Source organism: Lissotriton helveticus, chromosome 1_2, assembly GCF_964261635.1.
Source record: "Lissotriton helveticus chromosome 1_2, aLisHel1.1, whole genome shotgun sequence".
NCBI lineage: Eukaryota > Metazoa > Chordata > Amphibia > Caudata > Salamandridae > Lissotriton > Lissotriton helveticus.
This window is the reverse complement of record NC_136058.1, coordinates 251,109,098-251,127,414: the sequence shown is the minus strand read 5'-3', so window position 1 is coordinate 251,127,414 and position 18,317 is coordinate 251,109,098. Positions and strand designations below refer to the sequence as shown.

The window sequence follows — 18,317 nt, the reverse complement described above, 5'->3', positions numbered from 1 at the left end:
AAATGAAACACTAATACATATATTTAAATATTTAAACATTACTCTCTAATATATGTATTCACTAAGATACACTTAATAAACCAGTTAACCAATCAAATTTTTTTTTAAACATCCATGTAAACATTTATTTAAACATTTATTCTTCCATCAACTTTTACATATACATATATAACACATATTTATTTTTTAAAAAGACACACATTCACTGGATGGTGTCATCAGTGATGTCCTGAGTGATGTCACTGACCATGTCATGAGTGATGTAATATGTGACGTCATCAGCAGTGCATTGCACGCGCAAGTTATAGTGAGTCCAACTAACTATAATGTGGGAATTTCAATGGTTTTATGCGAGTAAAATTTCCAGCTAACTATAACTGGTGTGAAACCTATGGTTTTTTCAGTGAATTTAATAGGTTTTTAAAATGCTAATTCCTAACTATAACTGGTGTGAAACCTATGGTTTTTTCAGTGAATATATATATATATATCAGCTTTTTGTGTGATCCTGTGATCGCGGTTCTAACTGCCTCAATCTCCCGTTACAACTCACAAGAAGTTCATTTCCTGCCTGGCTCAACGCACAGAATCTGTGGTCAGCCCAAGAGTGCTACTTCCAACGGCATCCCAAGAGAAAGCCTATTAACTCTTTTGTTACTTTGTAACATCTAAAAACATGTGTTGTGTTTAATTGTACGCTATGCTGTCCAGAATATTTTATATAACAACAAACATATGTTCTCTGTGTAAACGCTGTATATTTTAGTCTTTTGCTCCTAAGGGCGTACAATAATGGACCTATACATGCTAGTGTGTATTTCATTCCATCATTTTATCCCCCCTATTCTCTCCCTATTTCTGTGTACAAGAAATATCGGGGGAGAGTCCTATCTTGTTAATTTCATTCCCTTTATTTAATTTTTTTTATTTTTGTTCACCATCCGCACCGACATCTACGTTGCTCTAAGGCCAGTGGCATCATTCAATTTGAACGCGAGCCATAATTTCAAAACCCCATATTGTAATCGTTTAGGCCTATATGCAGGGGTTTCAAAGGATCTGTGGACTTTCATTTACTGATTGTATATGGTGAAAAATGGTCACTTTAGCATATTTTCAGATTTTCACTAGCAGGGCCCACATCAGACCTTCATTCTATTAAGGTCGAACAAAATGCTATATTGGGGGCTCAGACGGTAACACGTGATTCTGCATCAGCTGGAAACAATAATATTAGCGCAAACACCTTGAAAACGGTCGACTTTCGAACATGCATCTCTTTAACACATCACATCCTGTATTAACGTAGGCAGGTTGGCCTACAAGGAAAAAGGACACTGCCTCACCGGTTGATGTCTTTAAAAGGCTGGTAGAGCCAGGGTTCAGCCTAACGCTGGTCAGGCGGTGTCTGGCATGGCTGACGCTACCCCCAGACCTACCACCCTTCCATGTGCAAAGGCCGTATTTAATCTGCCGGGTTCCCCAAGGCCTTTCACTGACTGTGCCGCATTCCTTTCACACTCCCTGAAATGCTGGTTAATTTTCCCCAGACCCTACAGGGCAATTACTGACTCTGCACTAGGCCCATCAGACTTTCAGGGGAAAAGGCCTGTTGGTTAGTAACACTTACCCTATCTTAGACCCGAATTCCCCAAGGCCATCCGTTGTGAAAATAGCGAGAATGTACTGGTGCTGTTCGCGGTGTGTTTAGTTGCTGATGTTATCTGCATGTGGGGGAAGGGAAGAGACCCCTTCACCCACTCGGGGTGCAGGAACTATAATGTATTTTGATATTAAATGCTTTGAATAAGGCTCACTTCATCTGTAAATTTAATGGAGGAAGCAGTGGCCCCCTCCCTCTCTGATAACACCGGCAGCAAACTAATAACCAAAAATGCAGAAAAGATGCCCTTCACACAAGTACACAGTGGAAAGGCGCCTTGAATATACCACGTGAGTGCAGGGCTTATTGGCCAAATACAAACATATGTATCTAGAACAGGCAAAGGGAGAACACGAGATAAGGAGAGAGAGAGAGAGAGAGAGAGAGAGAGAGAGAAAGAGCAAGAGAGTGAGAGAGAGAAATAATGCAACAGAAGAGAACGAGCGAGGGAAGAAACAAAGGCAGAGAGGAAAGGAGAGATACAGAGGGCGAGACTGACTGAAAAGGGAAACGAGACCGGCGCAGACATCAGAGAATAATAGAAGAGACAGAGTGAGAGAAAGAAAGAGCAAAAGAGAGAAGAGAAAACAAAAGCAGAAGAAACAAAACCCAGACAGAGAAGTGAAAACAGGGAAGCCAGGTGACAAATACAGACTAGAAAACAAAGTACACCCTAACACTCATTTCCCTAATGGCCTTGAATAAATTGTCCAGGATACTTTGTTTACAACACTAGAGGGGAAGTGACATGAAGAAATATATGAATTCCTGGCTCTGAATAAAATATTCCTCGCTTTAGATCCTCCGTTAAGAAAACACCCTCATCTGTGACGTAAAATAAAAAATTATGGGTAAATGGTGATACTCACAGAAGAGACGTTTTAATGCATGGGCAAAGTGGGCTCTGGCCCAGGGCCCCAGCCTTCCAGAGGGGCCCCTGAAAGAGTCAGCTCCGTTCTCCGTTTTGCCTTAATTACCTTGAATATTTCTTAAACAGATTGTTTTAAATACAGTTTAGCTTTAATCTATTATTTATGCACCTGATGTGTGAGAGTCTAGTACCTCCATTTTGAAGACAAATTGTGTGTTTATGTTTCATGTAATATACATTAAAAAGAGTTTATTTTACATCAAAACAAGGCCAAATATAAGAAATGGGAGGGCTTCACAGAGATTATTTGCAGTAATATTGGTGAGCTACTGCTGTGTTACAATATTGAAAACACACATAACCATCCATCCCTGAATATTAGATTTAAACACATTTAGGGCCATATTTGTGAGAAGTGCTGCATTGCTGTGTGAAAACAGGGATGCGCCACTTCTTAGTGCGCCCTCCTTGCGACATGATGGATGCGTCACATTTACTGTATGACGCATAATGTCGCAAGGAGTTACAAATACGTCAGTATTTCTGACGTATTTGTAGGTGCAAAAGTGATGCATTGTTAAGGTGTGTCTGAAAATAGATGCAACTCCAGCAATGTGTCCTTTTACAGGGGGCAAGCCCCATGTGAAAGGGCCTGTATTAGTCTTACACCTGCTGAGAGGCAGGTGTAAGATATTGATGCAATGGCGTCCTAGAAGTGGCGCACGGAGTTCTCCTAGATTTCAATGCGCCACTTCTACGAGGCTTTTTGCGGAGGAACACCCACCCTGGATACATTATACCTGGCACAGGTAAAATGTGGTGCTGGGGTTTACAAAGGGATGCATCTGCCTAGATTCGTCACTTTGTAAATAGGGCGCAACATGGCACATTTTTTACACAGCCTGTGCGTCACAAAAAGTGACGCACCAGCAGCATAAAAGTGAAGCATGGCCTCATAAATAAGGCCCTTAGAATTTGGACGAGTGTTCCTTTGCACTGTCAGGGACCTAATGAAATGAAATGAAATAGTATATTTAATAAAGCGCGTAGCTACTCAGACTAGAGTGTCCTGGCGCGTGACAGCGGGAGGAAAACGTGCATAAAAGACCCATCAGTTATTAAAAAGCCAGGTTTTTAAGTTCTTCATGAAAGAGAGTAGGTCTGTGGTTAGTCTCAGAGACTCAGGGAGTCTATTCCACAATTTAGCATCTAGAAGGCTGAGGGACCCGCCTCCAGTGTGGGCACAGCATATTTTAGGCATGATGGCCAGGTTGGGATTGGAATATCTTAGGGGTCTATATGTTGAGTAGCGATTAACGTGCTTATTTAGGAAGCCGGCTCCTAAGCCTTAGAAAGCTTCAAAGAAGATGGTCATCGCTTTGAAGTCGATCTGTTCTTTTATGCGGAGCCATAGTAGAGACTTAAGAATAGGGGTCATACTAGATCTGGGTTTAGATCTCAGGAGGGCTTAGGCCGCTGCGTTTTGTACCACTTGTAGGCGCTGGAGAAAGGATTTGGGAAGACCGAGGTACAAGCTGTTGACATAGTCAAGCTTTGATGTCACCAGAGCCTGCACCACGATGTTTCTGCTCTCAAGCAGTGACAGTGACAGCAATTTTTTTTGCATCCAGAGTATGCCAAAGCACGAGTTGGATTTTGGATTTGAAAGCGCATGGAGATTGTCTTGTCTATGACAATACCTAAGTTTCTGACTTTCTCCATTTGCGCGGGCAGGGGCGGCAGATCTTTTGGCCACTAAGAGTTCCAGTAAGGCGTTTCTGGATTACCAAAGAAAACAACTTCAGTTTTGTCAGGATTGCACTTCAGCTGATTGATCGGAAGTCAGTTAAAAACCTTTGTGAGGCAAGACCTAATCATTGCCCTGTCAAAGTCGGTTCTTTTTTCACATGTAAAAATAAGCTGAGTGTCATCAGCATAGGAACAGGGCCGGAGTGGGAATCAAAACCGGCACTGGCCAAGTGATCCGATGCCCCCCCCTCCCCGGGGGTGTTGGGGGTGCCGCCGAGCTCTTTGCCAGGGCCAGTTTTCGGCCGATTTTGTTACAGGGCCGATATTGCAGCTATGCTGCAAAAACGGCCCTGTAACAAAAACGGCCCCCATGGGCCCAAAACCAGCCCCCACCCCTGCGGCGCATCGGGGGATTGCCCGGTGCCCAGTCCGGCCCTGCATAGGAAATAATGTTGCCACCCTCTTCCTCTACCAGAAATGCAAAGGGGGAGAGATATATATTAAAAAGGGTAGGACTGAGACTGGAGCCCTGTGGGACACCTACATTCATGGCCGGAACCGGGGATGAGAAAGGGGGGAGCCAGATGTCAAGACATCTATTTGCCAAGAAGGATGACATCCATGTTAAGGCGGCCCCCCCAGGCCGATGTTAGCAAGTCCCTCCAGGAGCCTCTCATGTGGGACCATATCGAAGGCCTCGACAGATTGAGCAGTATCAGAACAGCCTTGCCTCCCTGGTCCAGCTTACCCGTGAGAAATTCTGTCACTTCCAGCAGAGTGGACTCCGTACTGTAGTTAGCCCTAAAACCGGATTGGGACTCATGAAGGAGCTGCCCATCTTCAATGTTTTTTGGAGGGCCTTGTTTACACGCTTCTCTAATACTTTGGAGAGGGCCGTAAGAAGAGAGATTAGCCTGTAGTTGGCAGGCTCCGTCAATTTGGCGTTGGCCTTTTTTATCAGTGGAAGAATCTTAGCATTCTTCCATAATTTCGGCATGCTGCCTGAGGAGAGGGAAGCATTAAAGAGCTGGTTTACCGTGGGGTTTATGGTGGGGGCTAATAGGTTCCGGATATTCACTGGACATGGGTCGGTAGGAGAGCCACACTTAATGCTTTGTGGAAGGGTTAGTGACTCTTCAAGCTCAGGGAAAGTTAGTAAAGATGGAGGATCCAAGATATGAAATTTGCTATTAGAACTAAGGTAGAAGGTTAGTTCTTCCTCTGAGATGTTAGTAAGGGCTTGTTGGATCTTTTTGTGGAAGAATTGAGCTATTTGCTTAGCCATTCTTCTGTGCATACTCCTTCCTTTGTGCCAGCTTTCGGGCGGTAAAGGTTTTAAATATGCTAAAGATTTCCTTACTCTTATTTGGGCATTTTCTATCATGGTTTGAAAGAAGCTTTTCTTGGCTGCCTTCACGAGAATGTAATGATCTTTTAAGGTGTCTTTATACACCTTCCTGTCCTCAGGTAGGTAGGATTTACGCCATTTCTGCTATATCTGGGGGAATCGTTAAACCATGGAGTTGGTGGGGCCGACCTCTTTGAGGAGCGGGAACCAACCGGTACCGCTGCACCAATGTTGGTTCGGAGCCTTGAATCTATTCAGAGGGCATCTGAGTCGGGACAGCTAGACAGCTCCGGTGAGGAACGACCAAGGGCATTTGTTAACATCGGGATGGATATTTTATGGAATGTTCTGTAATCAGGGACCCTCTGCCCTGCGTTAGCCCGAGTGGCTGTGGTAGAGTTGGGAATGATTCATTTTAATAGGAGGTGGTCAGACCAGGTAATGGGAAGAGGTAGGCTTACTGATATGTCAAAGTTGTTAAAGATTTGGTCTAGGGTATGGCTCTTCTCATGGGTGGCCGAAAAATAGATGGAAACATGTTGCAGGCCTGCAGCGTCTCCATCAAGGAAATTGTTTGAGGGCATTTTCCATTGTCCATACGTATATTGAAATCTTCCAGAATGAGGCAGTTTTTGTTTTTTAAGTCCAGGGAGGCTGTATTAAGCGAAGTAATAACATTTCCAATTGCACAGGGAGTTCTGTAAATCAGAAAACTAGCTAGGCTACGAATTGGGGATAAGATACAGCGGAAGCCTAAGGACTCTGCGTCTTCGATGTTTTCCATCGGGATGAGAGAGCAGTCTAGTTTTTGATTATAAATTATGGCGACACCGCCCCCCCTTCCCACACGGTCAGTCCCTCCTAAGGATTTTATAACCCAGGTGATAGTAGGGTTGGAGGCTTCAGACAGCCAGGTCTCAGTGAGAAATAAAAGATCAGGCTGTTCGTCTAAAAGTAAGTCATAAATGTGTGGTTCATGCTTTTGCATAGAGCGACAATTTAAAAGGGTGTCCTTTAAGTCCTCTGATTTCTTATTTGCGTGGGAGGTTCTTGGGTGCGAGTTTCCTGGGCTGGAGGAGAGACCAGTCTCACTTATTGCATCGAAAGTCTACCTCCAAGCTCGGATCAGCCGCAGGACACTGACATAATGGTAGGCGCCTAAGGCTAAGCAGTTTTTCCCTATTGTAATATAGTGGAATAAATTCACCGGAGGGCAACTGGGCATTATGGCTGGCGCGGGACGCCTCCGGGCGCAGACGGGCTTCCCTTTGGCAGGCCAGCGGCGCGCCCCCTGGGTGCGTCCTTTTGCATCGGGAATATATAGGCTAAACGGGATCGCTAACGCAGCTGAGGAAGTGGAAAGTGCATGGGCGGAAGTGAGGAGCCTGATAGTAGCCCCAGCCCTCCACACAATTGGTGTATCAGCCTCGGCGGACCAGAACTGGAGGAAAAGTAAGATGCGAATCAGAGCAGCTAAGGAGGTGTAGGCAAACAGAATACAGTAAAGTGCAAGTGCTTGTAGGTAGGAGAAATTGTTAGGAAGCACAGAGTAATTCAGCCACACATATACAATTTAAAAATTATTAAAAACCTAGTAGAAGGACAGGAAACACCAAATCCTACCGCTGTCAGCTGCGTGTGTCAATTTACATCGGGAATATATAGGCTAATGCATATGATGCAAACTGGATTTCTAATGCAGCTGAGGAAGCGGAAAAGCATGGTAAACGGGCTCAAATTATACCATTAATTAAAAAAAATTCTGAACAGGAGCCCCCAAAATATGTTTGGCCCAGAGCCCCCAAAATCCTTAAGATGTCCCTGAGCACACTGCCTGCGATGCCAGTCAAAGCACTGAGCTGGTTTGATGGCACGGTCCAGGTGCCAGCAGTATTTATCCGCAGACCGCCAGAGAGGGCTTCATAGCATCATCGCTATGACGTACGCCACCGGAGACAGGGTGTCTCGGTAGGTAATCGGTAGTAAAGCCCCCTCCCATCCACACATCCCAACTCAGCCCAGGGTTCCCTGAGAGCCCCGTGTCACACACACGTCTGGTGTTAGGCTGAGGGTTTTACCACTGCATCCTGGGAGGTGTTGTCTTGGTTCCCTTCACTTGAAACAACTGGATTAACACGCCTAGCAACCATGCCTGGTAGCAGGGCGCTGAAAACTCGGTGTCACAGTGGCTAGCAGCCATCTGATACACCTATGCCAAGGCAATGACCTTTAAAAATGAGACACAAACGGACGGGTGAGAAGGCATCGGACAGCAGGGGGGGTGCACGGGAAGAAGTAGTCTGTGCTTTAAAGGGGCCAGTAGCCATGGAAGGACACAAATGACGATATGGCTGTCATACGGAGGGACTACCAAGCCTCCAACCAATCGGAAGGCAGCATATAAGACACCAGACAATGAAAATGATGGGCGGAAAGTGGGCGGAGATTCCACGCTATACTGAATACTGCATGCTTCGCAAAGCGAGCAGCGCAAGCGTAGTAACGCTAGGCGCGTCCTAAAAAGGTGTGTTTCGATTGCTGAATGACGGTGCTAAAAGTGCTTAAGGAGAAGAAAAGGATTCATAGAGTGTATTTGCATAGGGTGCCATATGAACAAGGACGTTTCCACTATATTTGATGTGAGATGCCTCTAGTCCTGATGAACGTCCTGTCCCATGAGGGGCAGTATTCAATACTCAAAACATGCTCCAGAAAAGAGAAACAGGATCTGTTGCTCTACCCTCAGTTTCTAATCTTGTGACAGGGAGACACCAGTAAAAAATATTTGTAGCTCACCCACTCATAATTTTTATATAGGTGTAACAGTTTAACAAAGGGAGAACATAAATGGTGACATAAGGGATGCAACCTAAACAAAACTAGGGAACCCATAACTAGGAGACTGTATAAACAATAAACAGTAATACCCTTGGATGTTTACAGTCATAGTTGTGGAACTAACTGATGAACCATACCACACTCGGAAGGTGAGTTTCATCATCCTATATGAGATCATGAATATGTGGTAATAGGCTTTTTCTTCCAGGTGTGTTGTGCTTCTTGAATGTTTATGCATGTGTAGGGAGAGTGTGCAACAGTCCTTTTACTCCTCCCAGTTCCACTTTAGTGTGTAGGCTACCTGTGTGGTACCAGTCCTGTATGAGTGAGATATTCATGTGATGTTCCTCCTGCCACTGCCAACTACCCTGTACTTATTGTTTGCTGTAGGATAAAGTACACTGGTACTGTCCATGTTCCACCGTTTTTGCATTGTAAGCTAGTTATAAAACTTTCCACTACACAGAAGACAAAGCAATGTGTATTTCCAATGCTTGTTTTAATGCATGAAGAGAATAAAAGCATTAACCCTCACAAATTATGTGAGCAGAGTTTACCTTTGGTTTTATGTATGAAACAAGCAGTCTTTGAAATTGACTGGATGACTTTGTAACATTTTAAAACATACTGTGTCATGTCGAACACCTTGGCACAATTCTGGAATTTTAGCCTACATCACTTTGCAGTACAAAAGGGGGTGGTGATGGACGGAGCATCTGAATCAATCAAACACTCACACCCAGTCAAAAGATCTGGGTTTAATCCATCACCGTTCTTTAGCCCACTCTGCCACCCCAGTTCAGATATGGCTATATGCAAATCAGTCTGACCCTGTGCCTCATGGGAACAGTCCAGCCCAAACTGCCAAGCCATGTCTTCCCTGGACCGGAAACAAGCTTCCGGGGACCGGTTTCTGGCATTACAGCCGTCTTCAGCCCGGCGTGCTTGAATCCAGTGGCAAAGTGAGCAAGGGACTCACGTCATAGCATACCCTGCCACACTTATGGTGGCCAAAAGCGGTACAAAAGGGGGTGGTGATGGACGGAGCATCTGAATCAATCAAACACTCACACCCAGTCAAAAGATCTGGGTTTAATCCATCACCGTTCTTTAGCCTCTGGCCTGGTCGCCCCCTCTGCCTTCCTGCTTACCTGCTGCCCGCTGCACCTGATCCTCGCCGCTGACGCTGCCCCAGCCGCCGCAGGGCCGCCCTCCGAGCCTCGGCCTCCCGTTTTCCCGCCGCTGCCAGCCCGCGGCCCCGCCCCCCCGCCAGCCGATTGGTCGGCCCGCTCCCGCCTCCCCGCAGACCCTCCCTACCGGCTCCCTTCATATGACGCCCCCGGAGCGACCGCGCAGCGGACGCGCGCAGCGGGAGCACCGAATGAGCGCCGAAGGTGCGCCAAAGGTAAGCCCGTCCGCGCCTGGACCGCGCCCAGTGCCAGGACCCCTGGCCCCCACCGACGGAAGCCGACCCGCCGGACCTACGACGCCATCAAACTCAACGCACTCAACACCGGCCGAACCCCGGGCTGCTACCGAGCCACACCGAGACGCACCCACGGATCCTTCAGCTGCCACTCCTGTAAGTTCACCTGCAACCGGACCCACGCCACACCAGCACCCACCAAGCCGAGCACCAGCAGCAACCACCTGAAGTGCATCCTGATCAACACCCGCTCCGTCCACAGACACGCCGTCGAGCTCTGGAACCTGCTCGACACCACAGACCCAGACGTCGCCTTCCTCACGGAAACCTGGATGAACGACTCCTCAGCGCCCGACATCGCCATCGCCATCCCAGAGGGTTACAAGATCACCCGAAGAGACCGCGACAACCAGACTGGAGGAGGCCTCGCCATCATCTACAGGGACACCATCCGCATCAAGACCAACACCGACGACACCCTGACAACCGCCGAACACCTGCACTTCCAGATCCACACGGACCCCAAAACCACCCTCAGAGGCACCCTGATCTACCGACCCCCGGGACCACGCACACAGTTCAGCGAGGACATCGCCGACTTCATCAGCCCGCACGCCCTCCCCTCCACCGACTACATCCTCCTGGGGGACATCAACTTCCACCTGGAGAACAACAACGACCGCAACACCACCACCCTGCTCGACAACCTCGCCAACCTCGGTCTCAAGCAGCTGGTGTCCACCCCCACCCACCTCGCCGGACACACACTCGACGCCGTCTTCTCATCCAGCAAAGACATCACCTTCAGCCACACCACCGGACTCCACTGGACGGACCACAGCTGCGTCCACTTCACCTTCAGAAGAACGACGATCCACCACCACCAGCAACAGGCTGCTCGAAGAAGCTGCAACAAGATCACAGCCGACCAGCTCGCCGCTTCCCTGAGCCAGCACCCTCCCGCCAGCTCAGCGAACCCCAGCCAGGCCGCCGACAACCTCACGAAGTGGATCAGCAACTGCGCGGATGAACTCGCCCCACTGAGGACCCCGCCCAACAGACCCGGCAGCAAGAAGGCCCCATGGTTCACCGACGAACTCATGAGTTCCAAGAAGAACTGCCGAGCTCTCGAGAAAGTCTGGAGAAGGGAACCAACTCCGGACAACATGACCACCCTCAAGCTTGCCACCCGGAAGCACCACCAACTGATCCGCGCCACCAAGAAAACTGCATTCAAGGACCGACTGGACAACAACGCACACAACGGCAAGGAACTCTTCAACATCGTGAAAGAGCTCTCCAACCCCAACGCCGGAAACAACGACATCACCCCTTCGCAAGACCTCTGCAATTCCCTCGCCTCCTACTTCCACAACAAGATCGCGGACATACACAACAGCTTCAGCACTCAACCGACGCACGCCACGACCGAACCACCGCCCCCCACCACCACCCTCCGCGCCTGGACGCCGATCAGCACCGAAGACACCGTCCGCACGATGAACTCCATCCACTCCGGATCTCCAACCGACCCCTGCCCTCACCACGTCTTCAACAAGGCCGATGCTGTCATCGCACCCCACCTGCGGGACATCATCAACACCTCATTCGACACCGCCACCTTCCCGGAGAGCTGGAAGCACGCCGAACTCAGCGCCCTACTCAAGAAACCTACAGCGGACCCCACCGAACTCAAGAACTACCGCCCCATCTCGCTCCTCCCGTTTCCAGCCAAAGTCATCGAGAAGATCGTCAACAAACAGCTGGCCACCTTCCTCGAGACGAATGGATCCCTCGACCCCTCACAGTCTGGCTTCCGAGCCAACCACAGCACCGAGACCGCCCTCCTCGCTGCCACTGATGACATCCGAGCCCTGATGGACAACGGAGAAACAGCGGCCCTCATCCTCCTAGACCTCTCCGCGGCTTTCGACACTGTCTGCCACCGCACCCTAGTGCAGCGCCTCAGCAACGTCGGAATCCACGAGAAGGCACTGGAATGGATCATCTCCTTCCTCGACGGAAGAACACAGAGAGTCCGTCTACCACCGTAAAAGTCAGAAGCCACCGGAGTCATCTGCGGCGTCCCTCAAGGATCCTCGCTGAGCCCCACCCTCTTCAACGTCTACATGAGCCCCCTCGCGGCCATCGCACGTCAACACAACCTCAACATCATCTCCTACGCCGACGACACCCAGCTGATTCTCTCCCTCACCAACGACCCCGCCACCGCCAGAGCGAACCTTCACGAAGGGATGAAAGACGTAGTCGAGTGGATGACAAGCAGCCGCCTGAAACTGAACTCAGACAAGACGGAAGTCCTCATCCTGGGCTCCTCGCCCTCCACCTGGGACGACTCCTGGTGGCCCCCCGCCCTGGGCACCGCACCCAAACCGACAGACCACGCACGCAACCTGGGCTTCATCCTGGACTCCTCCCTCTCCATGACCAGACAAGTCAACGCCGTCTCCTCGTCCTGTTTCAACATCCTGCGCATGCTACGTAAGATCTTCCGGTGGATCCCCACCGAAACCAGGAAGACGGTCACCCAGGCCCTCGTCACCAGCCGTCTGGACTACGGCAACGCCCTCTACGCCGGAACCACCGCCAAGCTCCAGAAGAGACTCCAGCGGATCCAGAACGCCTCGGCGAGACTCATCCTCGACGTCCCCAGACGTAGCCACATCTCCAGACACCTGAGAGACCTGCACTGGCTCCCGATCAACAAAAGAATCACCTTCCGGCTCCTCACCCACGCACACAAAGCCCTACTCAACCAAGGCCCAGGATACCTCAACAGCCGCCTCAACTTCTACGCTCCCAAACGCCACCTCCGATCGACCAACCACGCCCTCGCCGCCGTCCCCCGCATCCGAAGAGCGACAACAGGAGGAAGGTCCTTCTCCTACCTGGCCGCCAAGACCTGGAACTCCCTTCCGACCCACCTCCGCCTGACCCAGGACCACCTCTCCTTCAGGAAGAAGCTCAAGACCTGGCTGTTCGAGCAGTAGCAGCACCCCCCCCCCCTAGCGCCTTGAGACCCTCCGGGTGAGTAGTGCGCTCTATAAATGTCTTTGATTGATTGATTGATTGAGCCCACTCTGCCACCCCAGTTCAGACATGGCTATATGCAAATCAGTCTGACCCTGTGCCTCATGGGAACAGTCCAGCCCGAACTGCCAAGCCATGTCTTCCCTGGACCCGGAACAAGCTTCCGGGGACCGGTTTCTGGCATTACAGCCTTCTTCAGCCCGGCTAGCTTGAATCCAGTGGCAAAGTGAGCAAGGGACTCACGTCTGAGCATACCCTGCCACACTTATGGCGGCCAAAAGCAGTACAAAAGGGGGTGGTGATGGACGGAGCATCTGAATCAATCAAACACTCACACCCAGTCAAAAGATCTGGGTTTAATCCATCACCGTTCTTTAGCCCACTCTGCCACCCCAGTTCAGACATGGCTATATGCAAATCAGTCTGACCCTGTGCCTCATGGGAACAGTCCAGCCCGAACTGCCAAGCCATGTCTTCCCTGGACCGGAAACAAGCTTCCGGGGACCGGTTTCTGGCATTACAGCCGTCTTCAGCCCGGCTTGCTTGAATCCAGTGGCAAAGTGAGCAAGGGACTCACGGCTGAGAATACCCTGCCACACTTATGGCGGCCAAAAGTGGTACAAAAGGGGGTGGTGATGGACGGAGCATCTGAATCAATCAAACACTCACACCCAGTCAAAAGATCTGGGTTTAATCCATCACCGTTCTTTAGCCCACTTTGCCACCCCAGTTCAGACATGGCTATATGCAAATCAGTCTGACCCTGTGCCACATGGGAACAGTCCAGCCCGAACTGCCAAGCCATGTCTTCCCTGGACCGGAAACAAGCTTCCGGGGACCGGTTTCTGGCATTACAGTCGTCTTCAGCCCGGCTTGCTTGAATCCAGTGGCAAAGTGAGCAAGGGACTCACGTCTGAGCATACCCTGCCACACTTATGGCGGCCAAAAGCGGTACAAAAGGGGAGTGGTGATGGACGGAGCATCTGAATCAATCAAACACTCACCCCAAGTCAACTGATCTGGGTTTAATCCATCGCCATTCTTTAGCTCACTCGGCCACCCCAGTTCAGACAAGGCTGTATGCAAATCAGTCTGACCCTGTGCCTCATGAGAACAGTCCAGCCCGAACTGTCAAGCCATGTCACCAATTTGATGTGAATTTGAAGCATCCAATCACCACTACATCAGCATTGGATTCCACTTTTTGATAAGCAGTATTCACTTAAAGTATTTAAATCCTATCTCGTCATGAAGAGGCTTCATCCTCAAAATGCATAGTTTGAAGTATAACTTGATATTTGCCCTCTCTTTGATCAGTTTACATTTCCCTCTTTCTAATACCGTTATCCATCTTGGAATGTTCAGTTTTAAACATTTCAGAAGTTATCTACGTCATTACCAATATGTTTGTATCAACTCTTAAACCTAACGGTGACTTGAAAGGACTTAAAACCCCATTGGGATCCTACATAATTGAGAGTAATGTGCAGGATTTGGTTTAATTTTCTCCAGTCAATATTCCATTGTGACTATTTCTTTTTGAGCTGCATTTTCAACACCCTATCGCCCAGGCTTCTTTGGGAATGCATGTGGAATGCTATCTTTAAGTAAACATCAATTATTGAATGTGCTTTTTCAAGATCTAAGACATACACTCCTTCTGACCCAAATAGGTCTGCAAAAGAGCTCTGGGCCCAACACGCTGCCATACAGGTATTTACATTTTTGTTTTGATAACATGAACCTCAGCAAAAGAGAACAGGATTTAAAATGTAATTTTGTTAGTTCTACAACTTTCTGGCTGTTAGATTAATGTGCAGTTGTAGCATTTAATGCAATGTTTAGTTATTTTCTGCCTCAGCAATGATGCCAAATAATGATAGTGCTGCATGATTTCCACCAACAATCAAATATCTCTTTGACGGACCAACCCTGTAATGTAACCCCCCCACTGGGAGAGTTTAGTTCCTTTGTTGTTAGTCTGCCCAACATTTCAGGGTAGCAGCTGAAACGTGTAGGCCTGATGCACTCACTTCATCTGACCCATTCCTCTGTGTACTGTTTCTGGGCTTCTCTTTCACTTAAGACTAGTTACGGTTTGATAAGGTATAAAACAGCAAAAGCCCTCGCACACAACAAACAAGGTATATCAACAGTAATTATGCAGTAAATGACAATATATGTATAAAGCCAAATAACACAGCAGTTGCAGTTGTTGGAAACTAAGGGAGGAGGGATGCCACGCTGACGATACTACCCGATTCAGACTGTACCCACGCGAATTGGAATTTGCTTGTGGATCCCCTCCCGGTCTTTGGGCTTCGGCCTGGTCACCCCCACGCTCCTGTGCCTGCTGCCGCTGCTGCAGCCCCAGCCTCCCGAGGGCCGCCGAGCCCACACCAGCTTTTGCCACCGCCCCAGCCTCCCGAGGGCCGCCGAGCCCACACCAGCTTTTCCCGCCGCCCCAGCCCGTGGCCCCGCCCCCCCGACAGCCGATTGGCTCGCGCTCCCGCCTCCCCGCAGACCCTCCCGACCGGCTCCCTTCTTATGACGTCCCCAGAGCGACCGCGCAGCGGACGCGCGCAGCGGGAGCACCGATTGAGCGCCGAAGGTGCGCCAAAGGTAAGCCCGTCTACGCCCGTCCGCGCCTGGCCCGTGCCCAGCGCCAAGACCCCTGGCCCCCGCAGACCCCAGCCCACCCGCCGGACGTACGACGCCGCCACCCTCAACGCACTCAACGCCGGCCGAACCCCTGGATGCTACCGAGCCACCCCGAGACGCACCCACGGACCCTTCATCTGCCAGTCCTGCAAGTTCTCCTGCACCCGGACCTGCACTGCACCAGCACCCACCAAGCCGAACTCCAGCAGCACCCACCTGAAGTGCATCCTCTCAACACCCGCTCCGTCCACAGACACGCCGTCGAGCTCTGGAACCTGCTCGACACCACAGCCCCAGACGTCGCCTTCCTCACGGAAACCTGGATGAACGCCTCCTCAGCGCCCGACATCGCCATCGCCATCCCGGACGGCTACAAGATCATCCGGAGAGACCGCGTCAACCAGACAGGAGGAGGCATCGCCATCATTCACAGGAACACCATCCGCATCACGACCAACACCGACGACACCATCGCACCCGCCGAACACCTGCACTTCCAGATCCACGCCAACCCCAAGACCACCCTCAGAGGCACCCTCATCTACAGACCCCCGGGACCACGCACACAATTCAGCGAGGACATCGCCGACTTCATCAGCCCGCTCGCCCTCCCCTCAGCCGACTACATCCTCCTCGGGGACCTCAACTTCCACCTGGAGAACAACGACGACCGCAACACCACCACCCTGCTGGAAAACCTCGCCAACCTGGGACTCAAGCAGCTGGTGACCACCCCCACCCACCTCGCCGGACACACACTCGACGCCGTCTTCTCATCCAGCAAAGACATCGCCTTCAGCCACGCCACAGGACTCCACTGGACGGACCACAGCTGCGTCCACTTCACCTTCAGAAGAACGACGACCCACCACCACCAGCAACAGGTTGCCCGAAGTAGCTGGAACAAGATCACAGCCGACCAGCTCGCTGCTTCCCTGAGTTAGCACCCTCCCGCCAGCTCAGCGAACCCCAGCCAGGCCGCCGACAACCTCACGAAGTGGATCAGCAACTGCGCGGACGAACTCGCCCCTCTGAGGACCCCGCCCAGCAGACCCGGCAGCAAGAAAGCCCCATGGTTCACCGACGAACTCAAGAGCTCCAAGAAGAACTGCCGAGCCCTCGAGAAAGTCTGGAGAAGGGAACCAACACCGGACAACATGACCACCCTCAAGCTTGCCACCCGGAAGCACCACCAACTGATCCGCACCACCAAGAAAACTGCATTCAAGGACCGACTGGACAACAACGCACACAACTGCAAGGAACTCTTCAACATCGTGAAAGAGCTCTCCAACCCCAACGCCGGAAAAAACGACATCACCCCATCGCAAGACCTCTGCAACTCCCTTGCCTCCTACTTCCACAACAAGATCGCGGACATACACAACAGCTTCAGCATTCAACCATCGCACACAACGACCGCAGCAACGCCGCCCACCACCACCCTCCGCGCCTGGACTCCGATCAGCACCGCTGACACCGTCCGCATGATGAACTCCATCCACTCCGGATCTCCGACCGACCCCTGCCCTCACCACGTCTTCAACAAGGCTGACGCTGTCATCGCACCCCACCTGCGGGACATCGTCAACACCTCCTTCGACACCGCCACCTTCCCGGAGAGCTGGAAGCACGCCGAACTCAGCGCTCTACTAAAGAAACCAACAGCGGACCCCACCGAACTCAAGAACTACCGCCCCATCTCGCTCCTCCCGTTTCCAGCCAAAGTCATCGAGAAGACCGTCAACAAACAGCTGGCTGCCTTCCTCGAGACGAATGGATCCCTCGACCCCTCACAGTCTGGCTTCCGAGCCAACCACAGCACCGAGACCGCCCTCATCGCTGCCACCGATGACATCCGAGCCCTGATGGACAACGGAGAAACAGCGGCCCTCATCCTCCTAGACCTCTCCGCGGCATTCGACACTGTCTGCCACCGCACCCTAGTGCAGCGCCTCAGCAACGTCGGAATTCAGGAGAAGGCACTGGAATGTATAGTCTCCTTCCTCGACGGAAGAACACAGAGAGTCCGTCTACCACCGTACAAGTCAGAGGCCACCGAAGTCATCTGCGGCGTCCCTCAAGGATCCTCGCTGAGCCCCACCCTCTTCAACGTCTACATGAGCCCCCTCGCGCCCATCGCACGCCAACACAACCTGAACATCATCTCCTACGCCGATGACACCCAGCTGATCCTCTCCCTGACCAACGACCCCGCCGCTTCCAGAGCCAACCTTCACGAAGGGATGAAAGATGTAGCCGAGTGGATGACGACCAGCCGACTGAAACTGAACTCAGACAAGACGGAAGTCCTCATCCTGGGCTCCTCGCCCTCCGCCTGGGACGACTCCTGGTGGCCCCCCGCCCTGGGCACCGCACCCACACCGACAGACCACGCACGCAACCTGGGCTTCATCCTGGACTCCTCCCTCTCCATGACCAGACAAGTCAACGCCGTCTCCTCGTCATGCTTCAACATCCTGCGCATGCTACGGAAGATCTTCCGGTGGATCCCCACCGAGACCAGGAAGACGGTCACCCAGGCCCTCGTCACCAGCCGACTGGACTACGGCAACGCCCTCTACGCCGGAACCACCGCCAAGCTCCAGAAGAGACTCCAGCGGATCCAGAATGCCTCAGCCAGACTCATCCTCGACATCCCCCGACGCAGCCACATCTCCTGACATCTGAGAGACCTGCACTGGCTCCC

The 18,317-nt window shown here is 51.1% G+C and overlaps 1 protein-coding gene across 2 annotated transcripts in view; it reads left to right on the top strand.

Annotated features, from left to right (window-relative positions):
• The window catches only part of LOC144800500 (vitamin D3 hydroxylase-associated protein-like), a 344,212-nt gene that overhangs the window by 308,345 nt on the left and 17,550 nt on the right, over positions 1-18,317 (top strand). For both annotated transcript variants that reach the window (XM_078671684.1, XM_078671685.1), the window contains exon 12: positions 14,620-14,659. In XM_078671684.1, the coding sequence (XP_078527810.1) occupies positions 14,620-14,659 (40 nt within the window). The remainder of the gene's footprint in view (positions 1-14,619; positions 14,660-18,317) is intronic.